At 62.1% G+C, this 19,761-nt stretch overlaps 1 protein-coding gene across 10 annotated transcripts in view; it reads right to left on the bottom strand.

Annotated features, from left to right (window-relative positions):
* Nucleotides 1–19,761, bottom strand: part of PKNOX2 (PBX/knotted 1 homeobox 2) — a 179,195-nt gene that overhangs the window by 31,056 nt on the left and 128,378 nt on the right. For 6 of the 10 annotated variants that reach the window (XM_055134024.1, XM_055134027.1, XM_055134026.1 and 3 more), the window contains 2 exons: nucleotides 8,778–8,885; nucleotides 2,803–2,942 (listed from right to left, as the gene is read on the bottom strand). In XM_055134024.1, the coding sequence (XP_054989999.1) occupies nucleotides 2,803–2,942; nucleotides 8,778–8,861 (224 nt within the window). In that variant the 5' untranslated portion in view covers nucleotides 8,862–8,885. Of the gene's footprint in view, nucleotides 1–2,802; nucleotides 2,943–8,777; nucleotides 8,886–18,891; nucleotides 18,998–19,761 lie in introns of all 10 variants that reach the window. The other 4 variants (XM_055134018.1, XM_055134021.1, XM_055134020.1 and 1 more) reach the window with 1 other exon arrangement.

The following is a 19,761-nucleotide window of genomic DNA, read 5'->3' as shown; positions in this document are numbered from 1 at the left end:
GGCGCAGCCCCGACGCGGGGCTGGGGGTATTTTTGACTGCAGGTGTGACGTGGCGGCCTGCGCGAGTATTTTTAGTCCTGCCCAGTGGGCGGTGCGCGTGCCCGGGTTGCCGTGGAGAGGACTTCTCGGTGCTGAGTCGGAATCGCATCGCCGGGGTTCCGGGACTGGGGCCCGAGCAGCCCTTGGCTCCCAGGGGCCGGCCCTCGGCTCTGCCCGCCGCGTCCCTCCCTCCTGGCACTGAGAAACCAAAGCGGACGGTCAGCCCAGCTCGGAGAGCCCAGGACAGGCTGCCCAGCCTCGAAGGCATGCAGCCCCGGGCTGCAAGGAGCCAGCCCTTGGGCAAGGGAAGGAGAAGCATGTCCAGAGGCTGGGCAGCTCCCGGGCTTGGCTGTCCAGGAGACCAGCCAGTGTGGAGGAGGAGGAGGAGGAGGAGGTGGGAAACGGGGAGGAGGGGAGAAATGAAGAACAAGGAGGAGGGGCCGGGGGGAGGAGGGGGCGGGGAGCTGGAGCACCCTGGGGTGGGAGGGGCAGTGCACGCTCTGTCCTTCTGTCCACGGCAGGCAGCGGCTAGCGTCCACACCTGTGGCCTTTAAGTGGCAGGAGCTCTTCCATGTGCTCCTTCCGGTCAGAGTCTCGAGTCCCCTTCCACGGGCCAGCAAGCAGGTGCCACGTGGTGTAGTGGACGTCAGGGAGGGAGGAAGCCAAGGCCTCAAGTCTGCACACACAGACTCAGCGCTGGGCATGCTCTCTCGCCCGTCTGCTCACTGTGCTTCTGTGCTGGGGCCTCCAGGGCTGTGCCCAGGGGTGCCAGGGAGCCTCCGTGCACTGCTTCTGGAGCAGGCCCAGACCCCCAGGTGACAGGGAGGTGGGAGGGAAGCAGAGCTCCCCAGCTCCCGCAGCCTGCCCTCCCCTTCCGGTCCTCAGAGACCTCAGGAAGCCCCGCCTCCCTCCCCAGCTCCCACTTGCACCTGGCCAGGCTGGCCCCTGCCCCCAGGACAGCCTGGTTTCCATGGGAACTACTCGGCTTCAAAGAGGAGCAAAGGAGATGGAGCAGCAGCCGAGCTGGACCAGCCTCGCCCAGCTCCCAGCACCCTGCTGCCATCCCCAGGGCTGGGTGGGGGTGGGGGGTGGGTCCCACCTCCTGAGCAGCATTGCCCGGGGCCAGACACAATCCCGGGATGTGCGCGCAGTCACGGGGTCTGTGTGGATTAGACAGTGATCATTAACCGAGCGGCTTCGAGGCACTGCCGATTAGCCCAGATGATGCTCAGGTCTGATCCAATTACAACGGCCTTGGCCTTCCCTCTCCCCCGGCACCTGCACACATGCGCACAGGTACACATGTACACACACACACACACACACACCACAAACGTGTGTGTGTATACACAAACTTGTGTGCACATGTACACACGAATGTGTGCACATGCACACACATAAACACATGTGCATGCACACATGCACATGCATACACATGTACATAAACATACATGCTCGCACACAAATATACATGCACATGTGTGCATACACACATACATGCACCCATTTGCACACATGCATGCATGCACATACACACCTGCACACACACCTGCATACGTGCACACACACATCAGACGGAACAGGTGAGTCTCGCTAACTCATCTTCACATACAAATGAAGCTGCGGGGGGGTTCCCCAACCCTGGTGGAGGCTGGCAGGGAAGGAGGCTGGGAGGGGGTGGCACCAGGGGCGCAGGTGAATGAGAAGAGAAGGGGTGTCGTTCAGGGCCCCCCATCTGGCCTGGGGAGAGGCAGGCGTGAGTCCCACCAAGTATGTGGGGAAGAGGGGAAGCCCGGGGGCTCTGTGTGTGGCCTCGGACTGTTTGTTCATTTATTCACCGACCTTTCTAGGGGCCTCACGGGGGCTCGACCCCCAAACCCATCTCTGTCCCTCACTTCCCTAACCTCGTCTGCCGAGACCAGCCTGTGGTCATGTGGTCGAGGGGAGCCACCAGCTGGGCTTCCAGACCTTTCCATTTCGAGGCTCGTGGGGGCCTTCCTAGGTTCTTGGCTGTGCTCAGGCCTGACCCTCCCCAAGCTCCTCCCTGGGGACCTGAGTGGGTGCCCAGGGCCTGTCCCCTCTGCACAGGGGCCTCCTGCTGAGGGGGCAGCTTCGCCCAGGGCAGATGCTCTGGTGCTGGACGCTCCCAGGCTCCGGCCCCTCCCTCCATTGTGCCTCCAGAGCCAGCAGCAGCCCGGCACCCCTCAGCACCTGTCACTGGCCGCTCTGAAACAGATGGGACCCCCTGCTGCCCCTTAGCCTTCAAGGAGAACCCACACCTCTGGCAGGGCGCACACACACACACACACACACACACACACACACACGGTGTGCCCAGTCCCCGCGCTCAGGGCCTGGGGTACCCATCAGGTGGAGCAAGAGGCCAACACCCCTGGGGAGGGTGCGAGACCCACCTGAGGCTCCCCGACCAAGCCTGCTCGGACAGGAGGGTTGGGGCATGGTGTGGGGGTCAGCTGTCCCCCAGGCACCCCCAGTCCGCTCACTGCTGAGCCCCAGAGGGCGAGGACCAGTGCCCTGGCAGGCCTGTGGGGGTGCAGGCACAGAGAGCCCACGGCTGCTGTCCACTGGCTGAACTGGGGCTTCCGAGGCGCTAGGGCGGGTTCCGGTCCAGAGGCTCGAACAAGCCAGGACCATCCTCCTAGACCATTCCAGGAAGCCAGTCGGCCCTCCGAGGCCAGCTGGGGACAGATGGGCCCGTGTGCGGCCCCCAGCACGGGCTGCCTGCCCAGGCTCTGCTCCTACCTGTACACGGCCCGCTTGTCCGCCTCCAGCTGGGCCTGCGGGTCGACAGGGGCGCTGGGCACGGGCGTGCTGGCCGCGGCTGCTGGGGCGGGGATGTGCACTGCCTGGGCCTTCGAGGGTGTCTGTGCGGTCGCCGTCATCTGCAGAGGGAAGAAGCGGGGCAGGGAGCTAGGGGGCTGTGTGGGAGATGGGCATCTGTCTGTGCCCGGGCCGCCATGGGCAGAGAACATTCTAGAACATCCCAACTCGGAGGGTACAGGAGCATTTGAGGTGGAGCAGAGGGAGAGAAAGAGAGAGAGGAGGGGGGGGAAGAGAGAGGGAGAGAGAGGAGGGAGAGAGAGAGGCAGAGGGAGAGAAAGAGAGAGAGAGGGGAAGGGAGAAAGGGAGAGAGGAGAGAGAGAGGCAGAGGGAGAGGAAGAGAGAGAGGATCTTCCTGCAAATCAGGGGCAACCCTGCGGCCGCCGCTGTGCAGGGCCCTGGTCTCTGGGCAGCACTGGCTGGAGGACACACGCTGCCACACTCTGAGGGGCAGAAAGCGCTGACTCAGGTCTCATTCTCTCATTCGAGCGGGGGGGGGGGGGAAAGGGGGGAGGGGGGCGACTCCAGGCGAGCCCAGGGGTGGGAAGCAGGGACCGGGAGGCGGGCCTAAACCTCGGTCCAAGGGCTGGAGGGACCCTCCTCACGTCTGAGAGGAACTTTGCACACCGCTCTGAGCTGCCCAGAGACACCGGCCAGTCTGCAAAGCAGGAGGTCGCCCCCCCACCCCGCACCTCCCCCCCCCCGGCTCAGGGACAACGGTGGGCGTGATGCCCCAGGAGGAGGGGACTGAGGGGACCCTAGTAAGTCTGGCCTGGAGGGGCTCCCAGGCCTGCGCTGGGTTTGGAGGGGCCGCGCGCATCTCGTGCCCCACAGCGCCACCAGGGATTTTGGTGGGCTGGGAACTCTGCAGGGCCTGGGTCCTCCGGCTGGGAGGGAGCACAGGGCTGAGTCCCAGGGAGGGGGGAGGGGGAGCAGAGGCCAGGCCTGGTCACGCGTGGCCCCAGGGCAGGCTCCAGGCTCCCCTGAAGGGTTGGATGCGGGGAGGCTGTGGCCCAGGGGGAAGGAGGGGGCAGCACCTCTGCGGACAGACAGGCAGGGCTGGCTCAGAGCCACAGCAGCCTGGCTTAGTGTGCAGAAGCTTCCAGAACATCAGGCCTCTGTCACTTGCTCTCTGATCCCGGAGCTGAGCAGACAGAACGAAGCAGGGAAGGGTCCCAGGGGCGCCCACAGGGCGAAGGCAGCTCGGGGGGTAGGACCAGCCTCCACCCTTGGTGCCAACCGTCCTCTGAGGCTCCAGCACTGCACCCTCAGGGCCTCACAAAGAATCATGGGGAGGAGCCCTACCTCCTGAGCACTGTACAGGGAGCCCCCCACACTCGAAGGTAAGGGGGTGCAGGCCAAGGCCATGCTTGTGGTCTCCCCGGCACACTTCTGTGGTAACTGTGTGTGTCCCACCTTCCCAGCCACCTCTGGGGAGGCCTCACTTGGGTGACAGTCCCCATCAGAGGTCTCCAGAAAGTCCTTCAGGGGGCGTATCTAAACAACAGTGTGTGTGTGTGTGTGTGTGTGTGTCTGTGTCTGTGCATGTGTGAGCCTGTGCAAATGTGTATATGAGTGTGTAAATGTATGTGAGTGTGTGTGTGAGTGTGTCAGTGTATGTGAATGTGGAATGTCGGCATTGTGAATGAGAGTGTGTCAGTGTGTAAGTGTGAATGCGTATCTGTGTGCATCAGAATGTGAGATCGTGTGAAAGTATGTGTGATTATATGTGTGTCAGTGTGTGAATGTGAGTGTGAGCATATGTGTAACCATGTGTATGAATGTGTGTGGTATGTAGGCATATGTGTGACCATGTGTGTGAGAATGTGTGTGTGACAGTGAGTGTATGTGTGTGTGACCATGTGCATGTGAGTGTGTGAATGTGTGTCTGTGACCATGTGTGTGAATATATGTGTTTGAATATGAGTATGTGAGCGTATGTGTGACCATGTGAGTGTGTGTGTGACTGTGTGTGTGATGATATGTGTGAGTGTGTAAGTGTATGTGTCTATGTGTCTGTGTGTCTGTGTCTGTGTGTGAGGGGTTGTCTCCAGTCAGACACTCACATTTGACGTGTTTCTCACATTCCTAACAGACAGGAGAGTCACTGACGTCCAATCCCATGCTGGTGACAGGAGAGGGGCAGGGGACAGAACACGAGTTCCTCGTCAGGCCAGGGCCGTGAGCTCTCTGGGGCAGGTGCAGACTAGCTGGCAACCGGTGCCTGCCCAGAGCCCGTCCCCAGGACACAGGGCCGCGGCGCTCGGGACACTACAGCTGAGCTTCTCTGCTCTCCGTCCTTCCCGGGACGGCCGGCTCCAAGGACACGGCCGGGGTGGGGCGGGGGAGCCCTGCCAGGCCGCCAGACACCAGAGCCCCGAGTAGCGGGCCCTGGCCGGGATGGAGCAAGTTCCGGAGCCGCTAAGGCTGTGGCTGACGGGCTCACCTGTTCCCTGGTTTATTTTAAGCTCGGGTACTTGGGCCCTTAAACTATTTTTGTAGCTGTTCAGGACGCCTGCCCTGCTGGAAGGCAGGAGGGTAGACAAATTTAAAAACAAACAACAAACAGCAGGTAAACAGCAGAAGGCAGAGAGGTCTGTGCAGGGGAGAAGCGACCAAGACTGGCCCAAGCCCAGATGCGCGGCTGCATCTGCTCCAGGCGTGCACAGGGGCCCCGGGGGCTGTGCTGCAGTTACGGGGTGACAGGGAAGGGCCACATGAGCGAGAGTCGGGTCAGGGGCATGTCCAGCGTCCACACCAGGGTGGCCTGAGCAGGAAAGGGCAAGAGGTCACGAGACAAAGAAAGGCCCAGTGGAAAGAGGAAGGGTGGGGGGGACTTTGATGAGCTGGAGCCAGGGGTGGGGTGGCCCGGGGCAGGGGCGCGGGGCTGGGGGTGGCTGGGGGTGGTTCAATGTCTCCCAACGGCTCTTGGGTCTCAGGCAGCCCCGGTGCCCGTCACAGCTGCCTGCCCGCGTGGGCCTGCTCCCAGCCGGGGCCCGCCACCCCACCTACCTCCCGCTAGTGAAGGCAGCAGGGGGACCCCAGTGACTGACTCCAGCCCGCCAGGGCCCCCTGGCACCATCCCCATGGCCTGGGCCCAGTGGGAACAGGTGAGAGAGGGAGGGAAGAGGGGTCATAGGGGACAGGGGAGACAGCAGCTCAGCCTTCACCCCTGCCAGGGCCCCCAGGTTTTAGGCATCTGTGCGTCCTGACCCCGACAGTCCTGGACCCCGCATGCCATTCCCAACACCAGGGGCTTCGGGACAGAGGCACCCCACAGCGGCCTCTCTGGCCTGTCACCGAAGCCCCTCAGTGGGTGGCGGGCATCTGTGCGCGTGGGAACAGGCCGGCAGAGGATGAACAAACACGGGAGCAGCTCCGGGACAGCCTGCAGGGGCAGTATCTGGGGTGGGGGGCAGGCGGAGGCTGGGGTGAAGGGGTCGGGGGCCGGGGGTGGAAAGAAGCGGGCCCCCTGGGTGGGCCAGGGACACTAGGGGCATTTCAGAGCAGGGCATGCGGGTAGGGGAAGGAGGGGCAGGGTCTGGGCCAAGACAGTGTGACGATGTCTGTGACAGAGAGAGAGAGAGAGAGAGAGAGAGAGAGAGAGAGAGAGTGTGTGTGTGTGTGTGTGTGTGTGTGTGTGTGTGTGTGTGTGTGTGTCTGTGTGTCTGTGTGTCTGGGAGGCGGGTCCCCAGTCTAGGCGGAGGCAGGGATGAGAAGTGAAGGAGAGGCATGTAGTGCACAATGCACTGAGCACAGGGGGCTCGCCAGGGCTTCCGGAGACAGACAGACAGACACGACGTTTCCTAAACACCCGAACACTCCAGCCCCCTCCCCCACGCCCCTCCACCCCTCTGGGCTCAGGCACCACCGCAGGCGGGAGGAACGTTCCGCGGCCGGACAGCAGAGGGCACTGCTGCCCCGGCAGACGGGGCCGGACCCGGAGGAGCCCGCAGCCACCGCGGGGGCCCTGCCCCGCCCTTGGGACCGTCGTCGAGGGTCGGCGTCACGGGTCCGTGGACAGGGCCGCGTGCGCTCACTCTCTCGTGGAGTTTCTCCTGCGTGCACCCACACGGAATCGAGGGCTCGGGAGCTGCGGGGCCGCGAACATGATTTGGCCTCTGCAGGGATGCCAGGGGGCCGTGATAACTGTTAGCGACTAAAACGAGGCGGAGGGGGGGAGGACGGGTCCTGGGGGGGGGTCTGGGAGGCTTTGGGGGGAGCGAAGCCTCGCTCAGTTTTAATAACTTTATTCCCCAAACTTCAAAAAATGATGAATTGCCAACTTGAGAACTTGCCTTGGGGGGGAATATACATGTGTGTGTGTGTGTGTGTGTGTGTGTGTGTGTGTGTGTGTATACATATACATATATATTTAGGTCTAGGGCTTGGGAATCTTTTTAGTTTTCATTGCAGACTCCTAATTTTCCAAAGCGGGTGAATCTGTGTGCATTCTGAACCGAGCCTGCTCTCCTCCGCCAGCCCTGTGCGCTGTGGCGCGTTGTTAGAACGGCCGCCGGGGTCTACGAGGGTCTCTCTGGTATTCGGGGGTGGAGGGGTTCGCCAGCAGAGACTGGCTTTGAGGGGCCTGGGGAAGAAAGTGGGTCTCTGACAGCTCAGGGTCTTGCCCTCCTGGGGTGACGAGGGGAGGGGTGAGGGGACAGCGGGGAGCTGAGGCTGAGGGGGCAGACCCCTCACCGGAGGGTCCCAGAGAGCGGGGAGACGGGTCCCCAAGGCTCAACACGCTCCGGAGCCCACAGCCTTCCTCCTGAGTACAGGGCTGTTCTGGGGGCCCCATTTCTATCCCTCCTATGCCATCCCTGCCCTCACTCCCCCCGACCCCCCAAGTGACCTAGACAAAGCCACCAAGACCCCCGACCTCGGCCTGGCCCTTCACTGTGGACACACACACTCCTGGGCGACCCCTTCCTGCCTGGGGCCGCCAGTAGGCCTGGTGTCCTCCCACACCTGGTGTCCCCCCAAACCGGAACTGGTCCTTTGCTCCAACTGGAATGTTCTCAGCATGCATCCCTGCGCCCGGTCCGGTGGACGCTGAGGCCCTGCAGGGGACTTTCCTAGTCCCCCTCTCCAGAGCTAAGCCCCTTGGCGGCCTGTGTGTGTTTGGGGGGCAGGTCTGGGCACCCCAGGGCACGGGGCAGCTTGGAGGCCCCACGGTCTGGCTGCCCTCGTGAATCCCACAGAGCAGACTGCAGCCGGACGCCCCGGCTGTCCCTGACCCTCGGGGCCGCCTGTACTCTGCGCCCTCCTTCCCTACCATAAGCTCGGGGAGCAGCATGCAGCCACAAAGGAAACGGAGTCGGAGTTCCAGAATCTTCCTCAGTTTGGGTCACTACTCAGCCGAGTGTGGGGCTACTCCTGGCTCAGTGCTCGGGGCAGAAAACTGGGGCTTGGGCGTGTGAAGCCTGCCCTTCACACCTTCCGTGCCGGCGCCCTGGCCCACAGGTGCTGAATCTTTTGGGGGACCCACCCCTGGCGGTGCTGAGGGGCTACTCGGCCGGGGGGGTCCAACTGGCTGGGAGACCATGTGGGGCCGGTGACTGACTGAGGGCCTTCTGCGTGCAAGCACAGGCCCGGCCCGCTGGCCCATCTCTCCACCCTCAAGCAGCCGGGACACGTCTGCTGAGTGAGGGGCGATGCTGGCCCCAGGGTGGGGGACGAAAACACCAGGCTGTGTGCAGGGCTGAGGCGGGGAGGGCTGCAGGGGAGGGGAGCGTATATGGGGTCTGAGGGAGGGGCCCATGTGCCAGGGTGTCCTGGAGGACCAGGGAGGCCAGGCCAGGCTCCCCTAGGCTGGGGGGCCAGGGCCAGAGCCCCAATTTTGTCCCCCCTCTCCTGAGGGCAGAGGGCCTGCTGGGCACAGGGGTGGGGCGACTCACCTGCGGGCTGTCCTGGTAGGGAGGGGCCGGGACACTCTGCGTGGCCATCATGGTCAGAGCAGGGGCTGGGGAGGCATGCTGCATCCTGGGGCGCTTCACATGGAGGACCTGGGCGGGAAAGGGCCGGCGTGAGCCTGAGAGCGGGGCGGGGAGGGAGGGCCACTCCCCCGGCACCCCGCACCCCCCTGACTTCCTTCTTTTGCTTTTTTGGGTGACACCTGGTGGTGTTCAGGGGTCACTCCGGGCTCTGCACTCAGGAACCACTCCTGGCGGTGCTCGGGGCCATGTGGGATGTCGGGGATTGAACCCGGGGTGGCCACGTGCAAGGCAAACACCCTCTCCGCCGCACTAGGGCTCCGGCCCCCTGACTTCCTTCTACGGCGGCCAGGGAGGCGTGGTGGAGACAGCAGAAGTGTGGGACCCCCACCGCTATGCCCCCCGCCCCACTCCCCCAGGCCTCCAGGCTCCTTCCTGAGCCCACAGCACATGCGCAATAGAGAGAGGCTGGCAGTGCCCGACCCAAGGAGGCTGGGCACCCAGGGAGGCACCTCGGGGCAGGCAGGCTGTGGGGAGCACTGCAGGGAGTGAGGAAGAGAGGGAGAGAGAGGACACAGCCCCCCACACCAGCCTGGGCCCCTCCGCAGCCCCTCCCCAGGGCCTCTGAAAGCAACGCCCACCTCTCAGAGCTGCCAGGGGGGAGTTGTACACAGCTGTGTCTGTGTGCATATGTGTGTGTTCATATGAGTACACATCTGTGTGCATGGGTATCTATATGGATGGGAACATGTGTGCCTGCATGTTTGTAGATGCATGTGTGCACATGAGTACATGGGTCTGTGTGCATGTGTCTATGTGTGCATGTGTCTCTATGTGCACAGATATGGGTGTGTGAGCATGCATGTGTGAGTGCATGTGTGTGTGTATGCAAATAAGCATGTGTCTGTGCATGGATGTGCACATCCGTGTGTCGGTATGTATGCGTATCTGTGCCACTGAGCGTGCATTTGTGCCTGTGCACGTGTTTCTCTGTGCATGTGTCTGTGTGCACGTGTGTGTGCACGTGTGTGTGCAGGTGTGGGGTGCTGTGTGCATTCCCTTCCCATAGGGGAGCTCAGCTCCCACCTGCCCTCACTGTCATGCTGGGGTTCCTCATCTCACAGCGACCATTACAGGGACCTGCTGGGCCGGGAGGGCAGGGGTGAGGAGGGAGAGGCTAGTCCTTAAGGAGTGGGGGACCCCGCACCTGCCCCTGCAGCACAGAAGCAGGACAGCAGGACGGCCTGGGGGTCAGCCCCATATAACCCAGGGCCCCAGCACACCCTGCCCACCCACACAGCTCTAATGCCCAGACGGGCCTAGGGAGCTTTTGTTCTCAGGCTGGGGGGGAAGGAGAGGGGAGCAGGGGGGAGGGAAGGGGAGAACAGAGCAAGGGCGGTTCCAAGAGCGTGACCAGGAAGGACAGGGAAGACGTTTTAGAGCCACGGGGCCTCTCCTCTGCACCTGGGGGACATACTGGGAGCAGGAGCTCAAGGGGACTGGGACAGGGTCTGCTGTGCCCACAGTGTCCAGGAGGGGGCGCCAAGGGGCAGCACACGTATGTGTGTCTGTGTGTCTAAGTTTCTGTGTGTTGTGTATGTGTCTCTGTGCATCTGTTGTGTGTCTGTGTCGGTGTCTATATCTGTATATGTATCTGTGTTTGTCTGCATGTGTCTGTGAGCCCAAAAGGGAGGCCCCCCACCTGCACTCGGGTTCCCCTTCCGGGGGACCCGGAGAGCCTGGAACTCTTTATGAAGCAGGGGCTCTGCGGGGGCCTTGGGGCCGCGGCTCACAGAGCGGAGGAAGAGCAGTGCGGAGGCTGCAGGCCGGGACAGGCCTCGGCAGGGGTGCTGAGGCCCAGATGGGCTGCCCTCCCCCATCTCTGGGGTCACCACGGGCCACTCGGCCGCTGCCCTGCTGCCCTCCGGGGGCTTCTGCCAGAAAACAGGAGGCCTTTTCATCAGGGCTTAAGTCTGCTCTGCTCGCAGGGGCACAGAAGCCTCTGGAAACCTGATGCGGGGGGTGGGGGACCCCAGTCTCCGGAAGCTCCCCCTCCCCCTCCCCCACACATGCTCTGCCCCCTCCTCCTGGGCCAGGCGCAATCAAGTGCAGTTACCCTGGGAGAATGCTGGGGCCGTCTCAGAGGGATGGTTCCCGGGACCCCCAAGTCTCGCAGGTTCTTGGGGGGGGCAGGAGGGGGACGGGTCTGGCTCTGAGTGGACAGCGGTGCCCCAGTGTGGGGGCTCCCTCCAGCAGCGCCCACCTCAGTGCTGAGAGCCCTCATGTAAAGGCAGGAAAAGCCCCGGGGTGACCAGAAATGCTGGTGGCGCTCGCCGAGACGTCCCGGGAAGGATGGAGAAATGCAGCATCACTGGCCAGAGGCGAGCGGGCCATGTGCCTGTGCATGTGTACACCACGTGTGGGTGTGCATGTGCATGTGCATGTGTGTGCATATGCGTGTACGTGTGTGCATGTGTGGGTGTGTGTGGGTGTGTACATGTGCGTGTGTGTCTGTGTGTCTGCGTGTGTGTTGGGGGCTCAGCCCCAGCCGGACTCCGAGTGTTGACAAACAGGCTGGAGCTGCCGCCAGCTCGTTAGGCAGGAGCTCATTAGGACTTGTTGACATGAAACCCATTAGACCAATTAACATTCCATTAACAGCCGGGGCACCAAGGGGTTAGCGCTGCCCGCCAGTAATTGGGCCAGGGTGCCGGGTGGGGGCTCAGGGCCTTCAGGAAGAGAAACAAAGGGTAACGGGGCCACTCTGGCCAGCTGGTCCCAGCAGAGGGAGAGGGGAGGTGGGGCGAGTGAGGGGGAGGCGCTCCCCTGTGCACCCCTAACCCGGACTAGAGACCGACCCAGAGTCCGGCTTTCTCCCCGCCGGCAGGGGGTCTCCTCTTGGGAATCTCGGAGGGGCTGGATCCCGCAGCGGGGTTGGGGGCCGGATCCCCAGATCCCTGCAAGCAGTGGGGGTTGGGGGCAGGTGGCCAGTTCCCGTCCCTGTGGCTCTTGCGAGGCAGATGTGGGGACCCTTGCTCCCTGTATGGGCCCGCTGTGGGCCTCAAGGGTCCAAACCCACCCTCCCCTCTAGGCCTGGGTTTGGGCCCGAAGTCTGGACTCTATATCATGACGCCCCCACCCCCCACCAGCTCAGAGACTTCTCCGTGACCCCCAACAAGCCACTCTCCCCCGCTCTGACAAACAGACTTCAGGAGAGCCGGGTGAGGGTCCCCAGGGCGCTGAGGAGGGGAGCTGACCGCCTCCACCTTCCAAGGCGGCCTTGCCCAGCCCCAAGCCCCAGGTGGTCACCCCCAGCCCCCCAGGCCTCTTTGAGCAGCTGCCAGGCCGGGTTCTGACGTCTAGACAGATTTGCAGGAGGCTGAAATAACACCACGAGCCCGGCAGGAGGGATGTAAGGCTGTCTCAGTCACCTGACCGGCCCCCACCTCCGGGGGCAACGGGCCATGGGCCTGGTGGGGCCCCTCAGCTCCCGCGCCCCCTCCCAGCCCCCTCCGCGCGGCGCCGTTCCCAGCAGCCGCCTGCAGGTGGCGCGGCGGAGCCCGTTTTAATCGCATTATATAATGGAACCTGTTTACTAAATCTCGTAATCAGTCGCCTCAGGATTTACAGCTTCGGATGTGTATACAGAATTGGACTTTGAGTCAAATTTAAAAACAAATAAAAATGAGAGGCAGCTGTTGCTGATAGTGTGATATTCATCTTTTGGAAACAAATTCACCCCACTGCTATAAATTATGCCGGGGGAAAAAAAAAACGTGTTGTAGGTGGGAAGGAGTTGGCACCGGCTCCCATGCTGGCAAGCCGGGGCGATGGATCTTGAAATAACGGTGTCAACCTGTCACTGGTTTCATGTGACTGTGGATTTATCTAAGGAAAGGCAGGCACAGACACACGAATGTGCACACACACACGCTCATATATGTTCACACACATACACATGTTCATATGCACATGCTCATATACATTCACACGCACATCCACATATACGCTCACACATACACCCACATACACATTCACACATACATGTTCGTATACACATACCATATTCGTATACACATACACACAATACACAACACTCACACATGCTCACACACTCATATATGAACACTCACACACAGTCACACACATATATAATGCTCACACACACATGCATACATTTATACATGCTCACACAAGCTTACACACAAGCTTACGCACACTCGTGTGTACACACAACCGTCACACACATATATACGCTCACACATATGCACACATAAGTGGATACACACAACACATTTATACACAAACATGTTCACACACAGTCACATGCTCATATACACTCTCATATGCACACACAACATTCACACACAGTCACATACACACATAACACTCAATCATACATATACACAAATCCACACACAGTCACACACTCATATATACATTCTCTCTCTCTCTCTTTCTCTCTCGCGCGCGTGTGTGCGCGCGCGTGTGTGCGCGCGCACATGCGCACACACACACCAGGTATCTCCCACGGTCTCAGGAAGGTTTAGAAACCAGAGCTCAACACTGACCATCCTGTGCCTTGGGGAAGGGGTCAGTACTGGGCGGGTGACAACTCTGGGCACCAGGGGACACTATGTGGGGACACTGAGAGGTGGGAGGAGAGAGAGCATGGTTACTTGGGGGGTCTGTGAAATGGGGGAGGAGGGGAAGTGCTTCAAAATGAGAAAGAAGAGCAGGCTCTGGAGGAATGAAGGGGAGCCACCCCTCACAGCCCCTCCTGGCCCCTCATGGCTTCTCATGGCTCCACACGGCACCTCATGGCTCCTCATGGCCCCTCACAGCCCCTCACAGCCCCTCAGGCCTCCTCATGGCCCCTCAAAGCCCCTGGCTGGGCCTCTGCCCCTGGCATTCCCTTACTTGGGGCTTGTGAGAGCTCAGGGGCCCGAGGGTCCCAGCAAATGCTGTCACTGTTCCCCAAGCCCTTGTTTTCAGACCCTGAGGTGCCAGTAGCTGGTGGTCATCTCCACAAGCCGTGAGCTTGCTCCGGCCACACCTGCTCCCACGGGTCCACGTGGGGTCCTGTGCTGGGCTCGAGTCCAGGTCTCTGCAGCTGGTGCCTGCCCGGAAGCGGCCCCCAGGCCTGGGAAGAACCCTGACTGAGCAGGGAGCAGTGGACGTGCTGGGCACAGCTCACTCCCCCTGCCTGGGGAGCTGGCAGGGGGCACTGCTGTCTGCAGCCCTTGGAGACACAGGGGACGGGTGCCCAACTCCAGGCTCCCCCACCCTCACCTCCCTGTGAGCCAGCACGTGCGTGGCCTGAGGGAGGAGCACGGACGGACGCTCTGTGCACCAAAGGACCCGTTGCCTGCACGTCCCCAGGACCTACGGCCTCAGTTTCCCCTGCAATAGCCATGCAGTGTGGTGCGGGGAGGCTCACCATGAGCCCGGCTCAGAGGGGGTGCCCCCTGAATGCCTCGGTGTCCCCAAGTCAGAGGAGAGGGTGGTGCTCAGTCAGCGTGTGACACAGCTGCTGGTCTCAGGCGGGGGCAGGGCAGAGTCACCTCTCTGTCCCACTGGGCCAACCCCCTGCTGGGTCACCTTCTCTCTGGGTCACCCTTCCCTCCAGCCCCAACGGGCCCCCTTTGCCCCCACCCCCACTGGGCCACTGTCCACTGGGTCGCCCAGCCCTCCTGGGCTCCCACTGGACAGACCGGAACCTTCTCCCTGGGCCGCCGCACCTTCCCCGGCTTCAACACGCGGCCGATACATCTCACAAACCAAATCAGCAATTTAACGCCCCTGCAGCGGCGACTGTCCATTAGCTCTCCCGCCGAGGAGCTTAACAATAATTTCTTTCATCCCACGGCCCTTCTCTGTCAGAGGCCAGGCCCAGAAATAGCAGGCGCGGGGCGGCGCCTCTCCGCAGCCCTCAGGGGCCCGAGCAGGACCCCTGCGCCTCTGAGACCCGGTGCCTTTACATGAGACCAAGCGCGAAGCTGGGCAGGCTGTGGTCTGGCCTCTCCTCGCACCCTCCCGGCCTCCTGCGGCCAGTGACCCTGGAGACGCCGAGTCCAGGCCCCAGACCCCCACGCCCCAGTCATGGCCTGGGCTCAGACCTTCCTAGGGAGTGGAGACAGAGGTGGGTAGCGTCCGCCCCAGGATGCCACTGGCAGAGGGTGTCCAGACCCTCCGTCGGGGAGGGGACCTCTGCCTAGGAACCACCCACAACGGCACTGCCGTCATCATCCCCAGCTCCGTCGGTCTCTGAGGGGCACAGGGGGCCTCGGGGGGCAGAGGCCCACCCATAGCAAGCAGGTGCCAGGGCAGGTGCCAGGGGACCCTGGGGCCTCAGCCTATCCTCAAGACGTCGTCACAAACTCTGTCATCTGCGTGTGCGCATGCACACACAGAGAAGCACACACATACACAGACACACAGAAAACACACAGACACACAGACACATACACACAAACACACACATAGAATCACACAGAGAAACCGAGACACACACACAGAAACACACAGAGAAATACACACAGAGAAACATATACACACAGAGAAACACACATACACGAAACATACACACACAGAAACATACACAAACAGAATCACACAAAGAACCACATACAGAAACACACAGAAATACTGAGAAACACAAAGAAACACACAGAGAAACACACACACACAGACAAATCTAAATCCAACCCAGGCCTGTATCCCCCGCCACACCGAGTCTCAGGTTTATTATTATTTGTCAAGGGCTGAGCTGAGGAAACAGCCCAGCGGGTTGGTCCCTGGGGCTGGCGGCTCCACGGGGAAGGAGAGCAGAAGTAGGGGCCTGCTGGGGCCCCCAGCGCCGACAGACCCTCCTTCTCTCTGACTGCTCTCCGAGAGGACCCGCACTGCCCTCCAAAACCCCTTCCAGGAGAGACCCGGGCCTTGGGGCCTTGGGGGCTCAGAACCCCAATACTTATTCCGCAGCCTGTGGGTCCTGGCTGGGGTGACCCTGGGCCTGGCAAGAAGCCAAGGGCCGGAGGTCAGCGGACGGGTGATGGGCTGGTCAGAAGCCGCTGCTCACTGGGACTCTGGGCTGTGGGGAGGGGAGCCCCGACATGGCTCTGCACCTGAGCCAGCTGACCCGGCTTTCCCAGGCTGCTCCCTGGGGTACCCACAGACCCGGCTTCTGCTTGACCCGTCACTGCCCCGTCTGGCCCGCAAGGCTGTGCCCCCCCTGAGGTCCTTTCTCCCCAGGGGGCCCCCAGATTCCTCCCCGAGATGCCCAGGAGCACTGGAGCCAGGTCAGCCTGGTGCCCGCGCTCACCCTCGGTCAGAAAATGGCTTCCCTGGTCCCGCAGGGGCAGCCGGGCTGGGGGACAGAGCTGGGTGCACAGCCTGGCACCCCACCCTTGCCAGCCTTGGGTGGCCTCGGACCCTTATTCAGAGATGCTTGGGGTGTCTGCACCGTGGGCAGGACGGCGGGTGGGGCACAGTGGCAGCGTGGGGGGATGGGACAGTTGGGCCTGCTGTGTCCACTGTTCCTGGGCACACATGCCATTGGGCACCAGCCCCAGAAGCCTTCCTGGGACCCATCTGGTCTCTCGACCTACGACCCCAGGACCCAGCATCCCCTCCCCGACCCCCCAGGCCCAGGGCAGGGGGCTCGCCAGGGGCCTGGACACACCTGCAGGGCGGGGGTCAGGCTGGTGGCCCAGGCCAGTGCCTGTGTGTTAGCGCCTCTCCCCCACCTTCAGACACCACCGCCCACACGCACCCCGCATCCTTCCCTTCTGGAAGGGAGTAAGTGGGGAGGGCCCGGGGTGCTGGCCCGGGCTGAGGCGTGGGGTGGGGGCGGGAGGGAGGCAGGGCTCGCGGAACTGGAGGGTTTCCCTAAGGCTGAGGCGAGAAGCACCTTGCCTGCCAGCCCTGGGGGTCGTGCACCCCAGCTCCCAGACCTGCTCAGGGCCCCTCGGCTTCCCAACGGCACCATCTCCAGGTACCCGGCCCCCTCGGGGCTCCGGAACTCCCGCCAGCACCTGGGGCCTTTCTGGGGCCTGGCCCCGGGGGCGCAGAGCCTGGCGGGCTCCAGAGAGCTGGACAGAGGGCTGGGCGGGGAAGCTGAGGAGCCCCTCGGATTTGGGGTGTTCAGCTCCACGCCGCCCCCCCCCCCAGCACCGCCCACCCCAGCAGCGGCCTGATTGCGCCGGCCCTCCCAGACGATCCCCGCCTCTGCCCACCCGCCCCTCCAGGCACCCCTGGCTCTGGGGGAGCCGCCCAGGAGAGTGCGGGTGTCAGGGGGGTTCTGGGGGCCGCGTGGAGATCATTAACGGGGCTTATTTTTAAATTGTAATTGCACAATGTAAATGCTCTCGGGCCCGCTGTGGAACGCCCCCCGCCGCCACCACCCCCCCCCCAGCCCTTCCCCTCTGGTGCAGCTCTGCAAGAAAATAAAGAGGGGGTGGATTATGTAAGCAAAACGGTTTCAAAAAAAGGAGCGAGAGAGCTAAGAATTGAAGTGAGACAGCTGGTGGCAGCCTGGCGGAGCCGCGCTGGGTGTGGGGGGGCGCCCCCAGCCCACCAGGTCAGCCCGCCCGGCCTCTCCCACCACAGGCCAAGAGGGTCCACGCCCCTCAGCCCTCCAATCACAGATGGGAGTATGGGTCGCAACACTGGGGTGTATGTGGCGGGTGTGGGGTCAGTCCAAATGGCCATTCGACAGACAAGCCAGCAGGGGCCAGTGACCCCAGTGCCTAGGCCCCAGCCTGCTTGACTGTACCCCAGAAACTACTGGGACCCCACATTTTCCAGCTTCCAAGAAAGGTGCCACACCCATCCCCACTGTCCTGTTTCCACTGTTCTCACCCCCAGTATTACTGTCCCTTGTTCCCTTGCTGTCACAGCCCCTCCGGTAGCCAGTGTCTGTGACCCGAGCCCCTTCCCCTGCGGCTTCCATCCCACCCTCCTCTCTGCCCCCCTGACACACACCTGGGTGAATTCTTCACCCCTCTGCATGTGCCCTTTCCTGGACTTGTGCCCCGGCACCCCCGAAATACGGAGCCCCCGGACAACGGGAGGACCCGGGGCAGGGACGGCACTGAGGGTGCAGCCACAATGGGCCCCTTCCAGGAACTGGCACCCTCTGTCCAATGCTCCCCCTCCTTGGGGGGAGCTTGGCCGTGAACCACCACCCCACGCCCCAGACACGGAGCCTGAAGACATGGCGGCCTGTCTGCCAGATCCCCCCGCGAGTGAGCGAGAAACACGGGGAGCCTGTGCCCAGTCCGGGCGCATTACCCTGGGCCAGAGACCTCCACGTTGCTTCGGGGGGGGGGGTCCGCCCCTCTGGCTGGACTGTTAAACAGGAGTCTTGGGACTTCTCTCAGCGCCTGAGAGAGGCAATTTCCTGTGTGCCACAAGACCACACCCCCCGCCCAGCAGACGGGCTCCCCTGTCCCCACCCCGAGGGCTCTGTGGCCACTGGCTTGCTCCCGAGCATGAGTGGACCCAGCTGAGCATTGTCTCTAGGATGGGACATGAGACTCTCACAAGACTTGGAGGGAGAGGGGGGCACAAGGCGGGGGAACGGCTCCGTCCTGGGCTTGGGGGTAGAGGGAAGAGAAGAGCATTGTGTCCTTGCTAAGGTTGTGTCAGCTAGCATGTGTATGTGTGTATGTACATGTGTGCATGTGCATGCTCATGTATGTGCATGTGTGTGCATATGCATCTTGTGTGCATGGACATGTGTGCATGTGTGCAAGTATGTGTGTGCATGTGAATGCTATGTGTGCATGTATGCATGCATATGTGTGCATGTGTGTACGTGCTGCAAGTGCATGCATGTGTACATGTGTGTGCTCATGCATGCATGCATATGGGTGCGTGTTTGTATGTGTGTGCATGTGCATGTTTGTATGTGTGTGCATGTGCATGCTTTTGCGTGTGCATGTGTGTGTTCATGGGTGTACATTTATGCATGAGTGTGTATGTGCATGTGTGTACTTTAGCATGTGTGTGCATGTGTGCGTGTGTGTGCATGCACACTGAACCCTGCGTGAAAGGAAGGAGAAGCATTTCTTACTGTTGGGGTGATCCTGGCTGCCTCTGGGATGGTCCTCGGGGGCCAGCTCCGTCTTCTCACTCCCAGTGGGGCTGGAAACTCTTGTTGTCAGCTAGAGCCAGAGCACCTGCGAGAGAGGCAGAGCAGCTCAGGGGGCAGCCAGAGGCATGGGTGGGGGTGGGCCCTGGACTCTGTGCACCCCGCCAGCTCTCGGCCCACAGACGCCTGCTGCAGTGTCATAGGAGACGCCGGCCCTGGTGGGCACACACAGGAAGCACCAGCTGCACCTTCGGGGGTGGGGGTGGGGTACAGGGGAGGTTCAGACACTTTCCCAGCAGCAGAGCTGGGGCGGGGGGCTCTGGGCAGTCAGGAGGGAGGGGGGAGGTGGGACTCCACGGTCGGAGCCAGCAGGGAAGGGGAACTGGCGCCTACAGACACTCTGGGGCCCGTTAACGGCCTCGGCTTTAGATTCAAGTGATTTCATTTTGCCTCCTGGTATTTAGAACGGGTTGAGGGCCTGGAAACTGAGTTTGGGGAGCCGTGTGGGCTTCAGGCCTGGTCTGACGTGTCCCAGACACTTGCCTTGGTTTCTCGTGGCCAATCGAGCGGCTCGCTGATCCTACTAAGGTTGGCTTGAGTGGGGGTGGCGGAGTGACAGGAGGGAAGGTGGGGGCAGCTGCAGCCAAGAAGCCCGGCCTGGCAGAGACAAGCGTCTTTACCACTCACACTTGCTCCAAGTTAACACCACCTTAGCCTGCCTGTAAAACACATTTGCACCTCAGCAAAGAATATAAGCCACTGGTGCTGCGACAAGAGGCGGAGCCGGGCCGTGGGAGAGACAACTCAGACACGCCGAGCGCAGCCTTCCCACTGCCTTCTCCAGGGGTGTGT

This window comes from Sorex araneus, chromosome 3 (assembly GCF_027595985.1).
Source record: "Sorex araneus isolate mSorAra2 chromosome 3, mSorAra2.pri, whole genome shotgun sequence".
NCBI lineage: Eukaryota > Metazoa > Chordata > Mammalia > Eulipotyphla > Soricidae > Sorex > Sorex araneus.
This window is presented reverse-complemented; position numbering and strand designations above follow the sequence as displayed.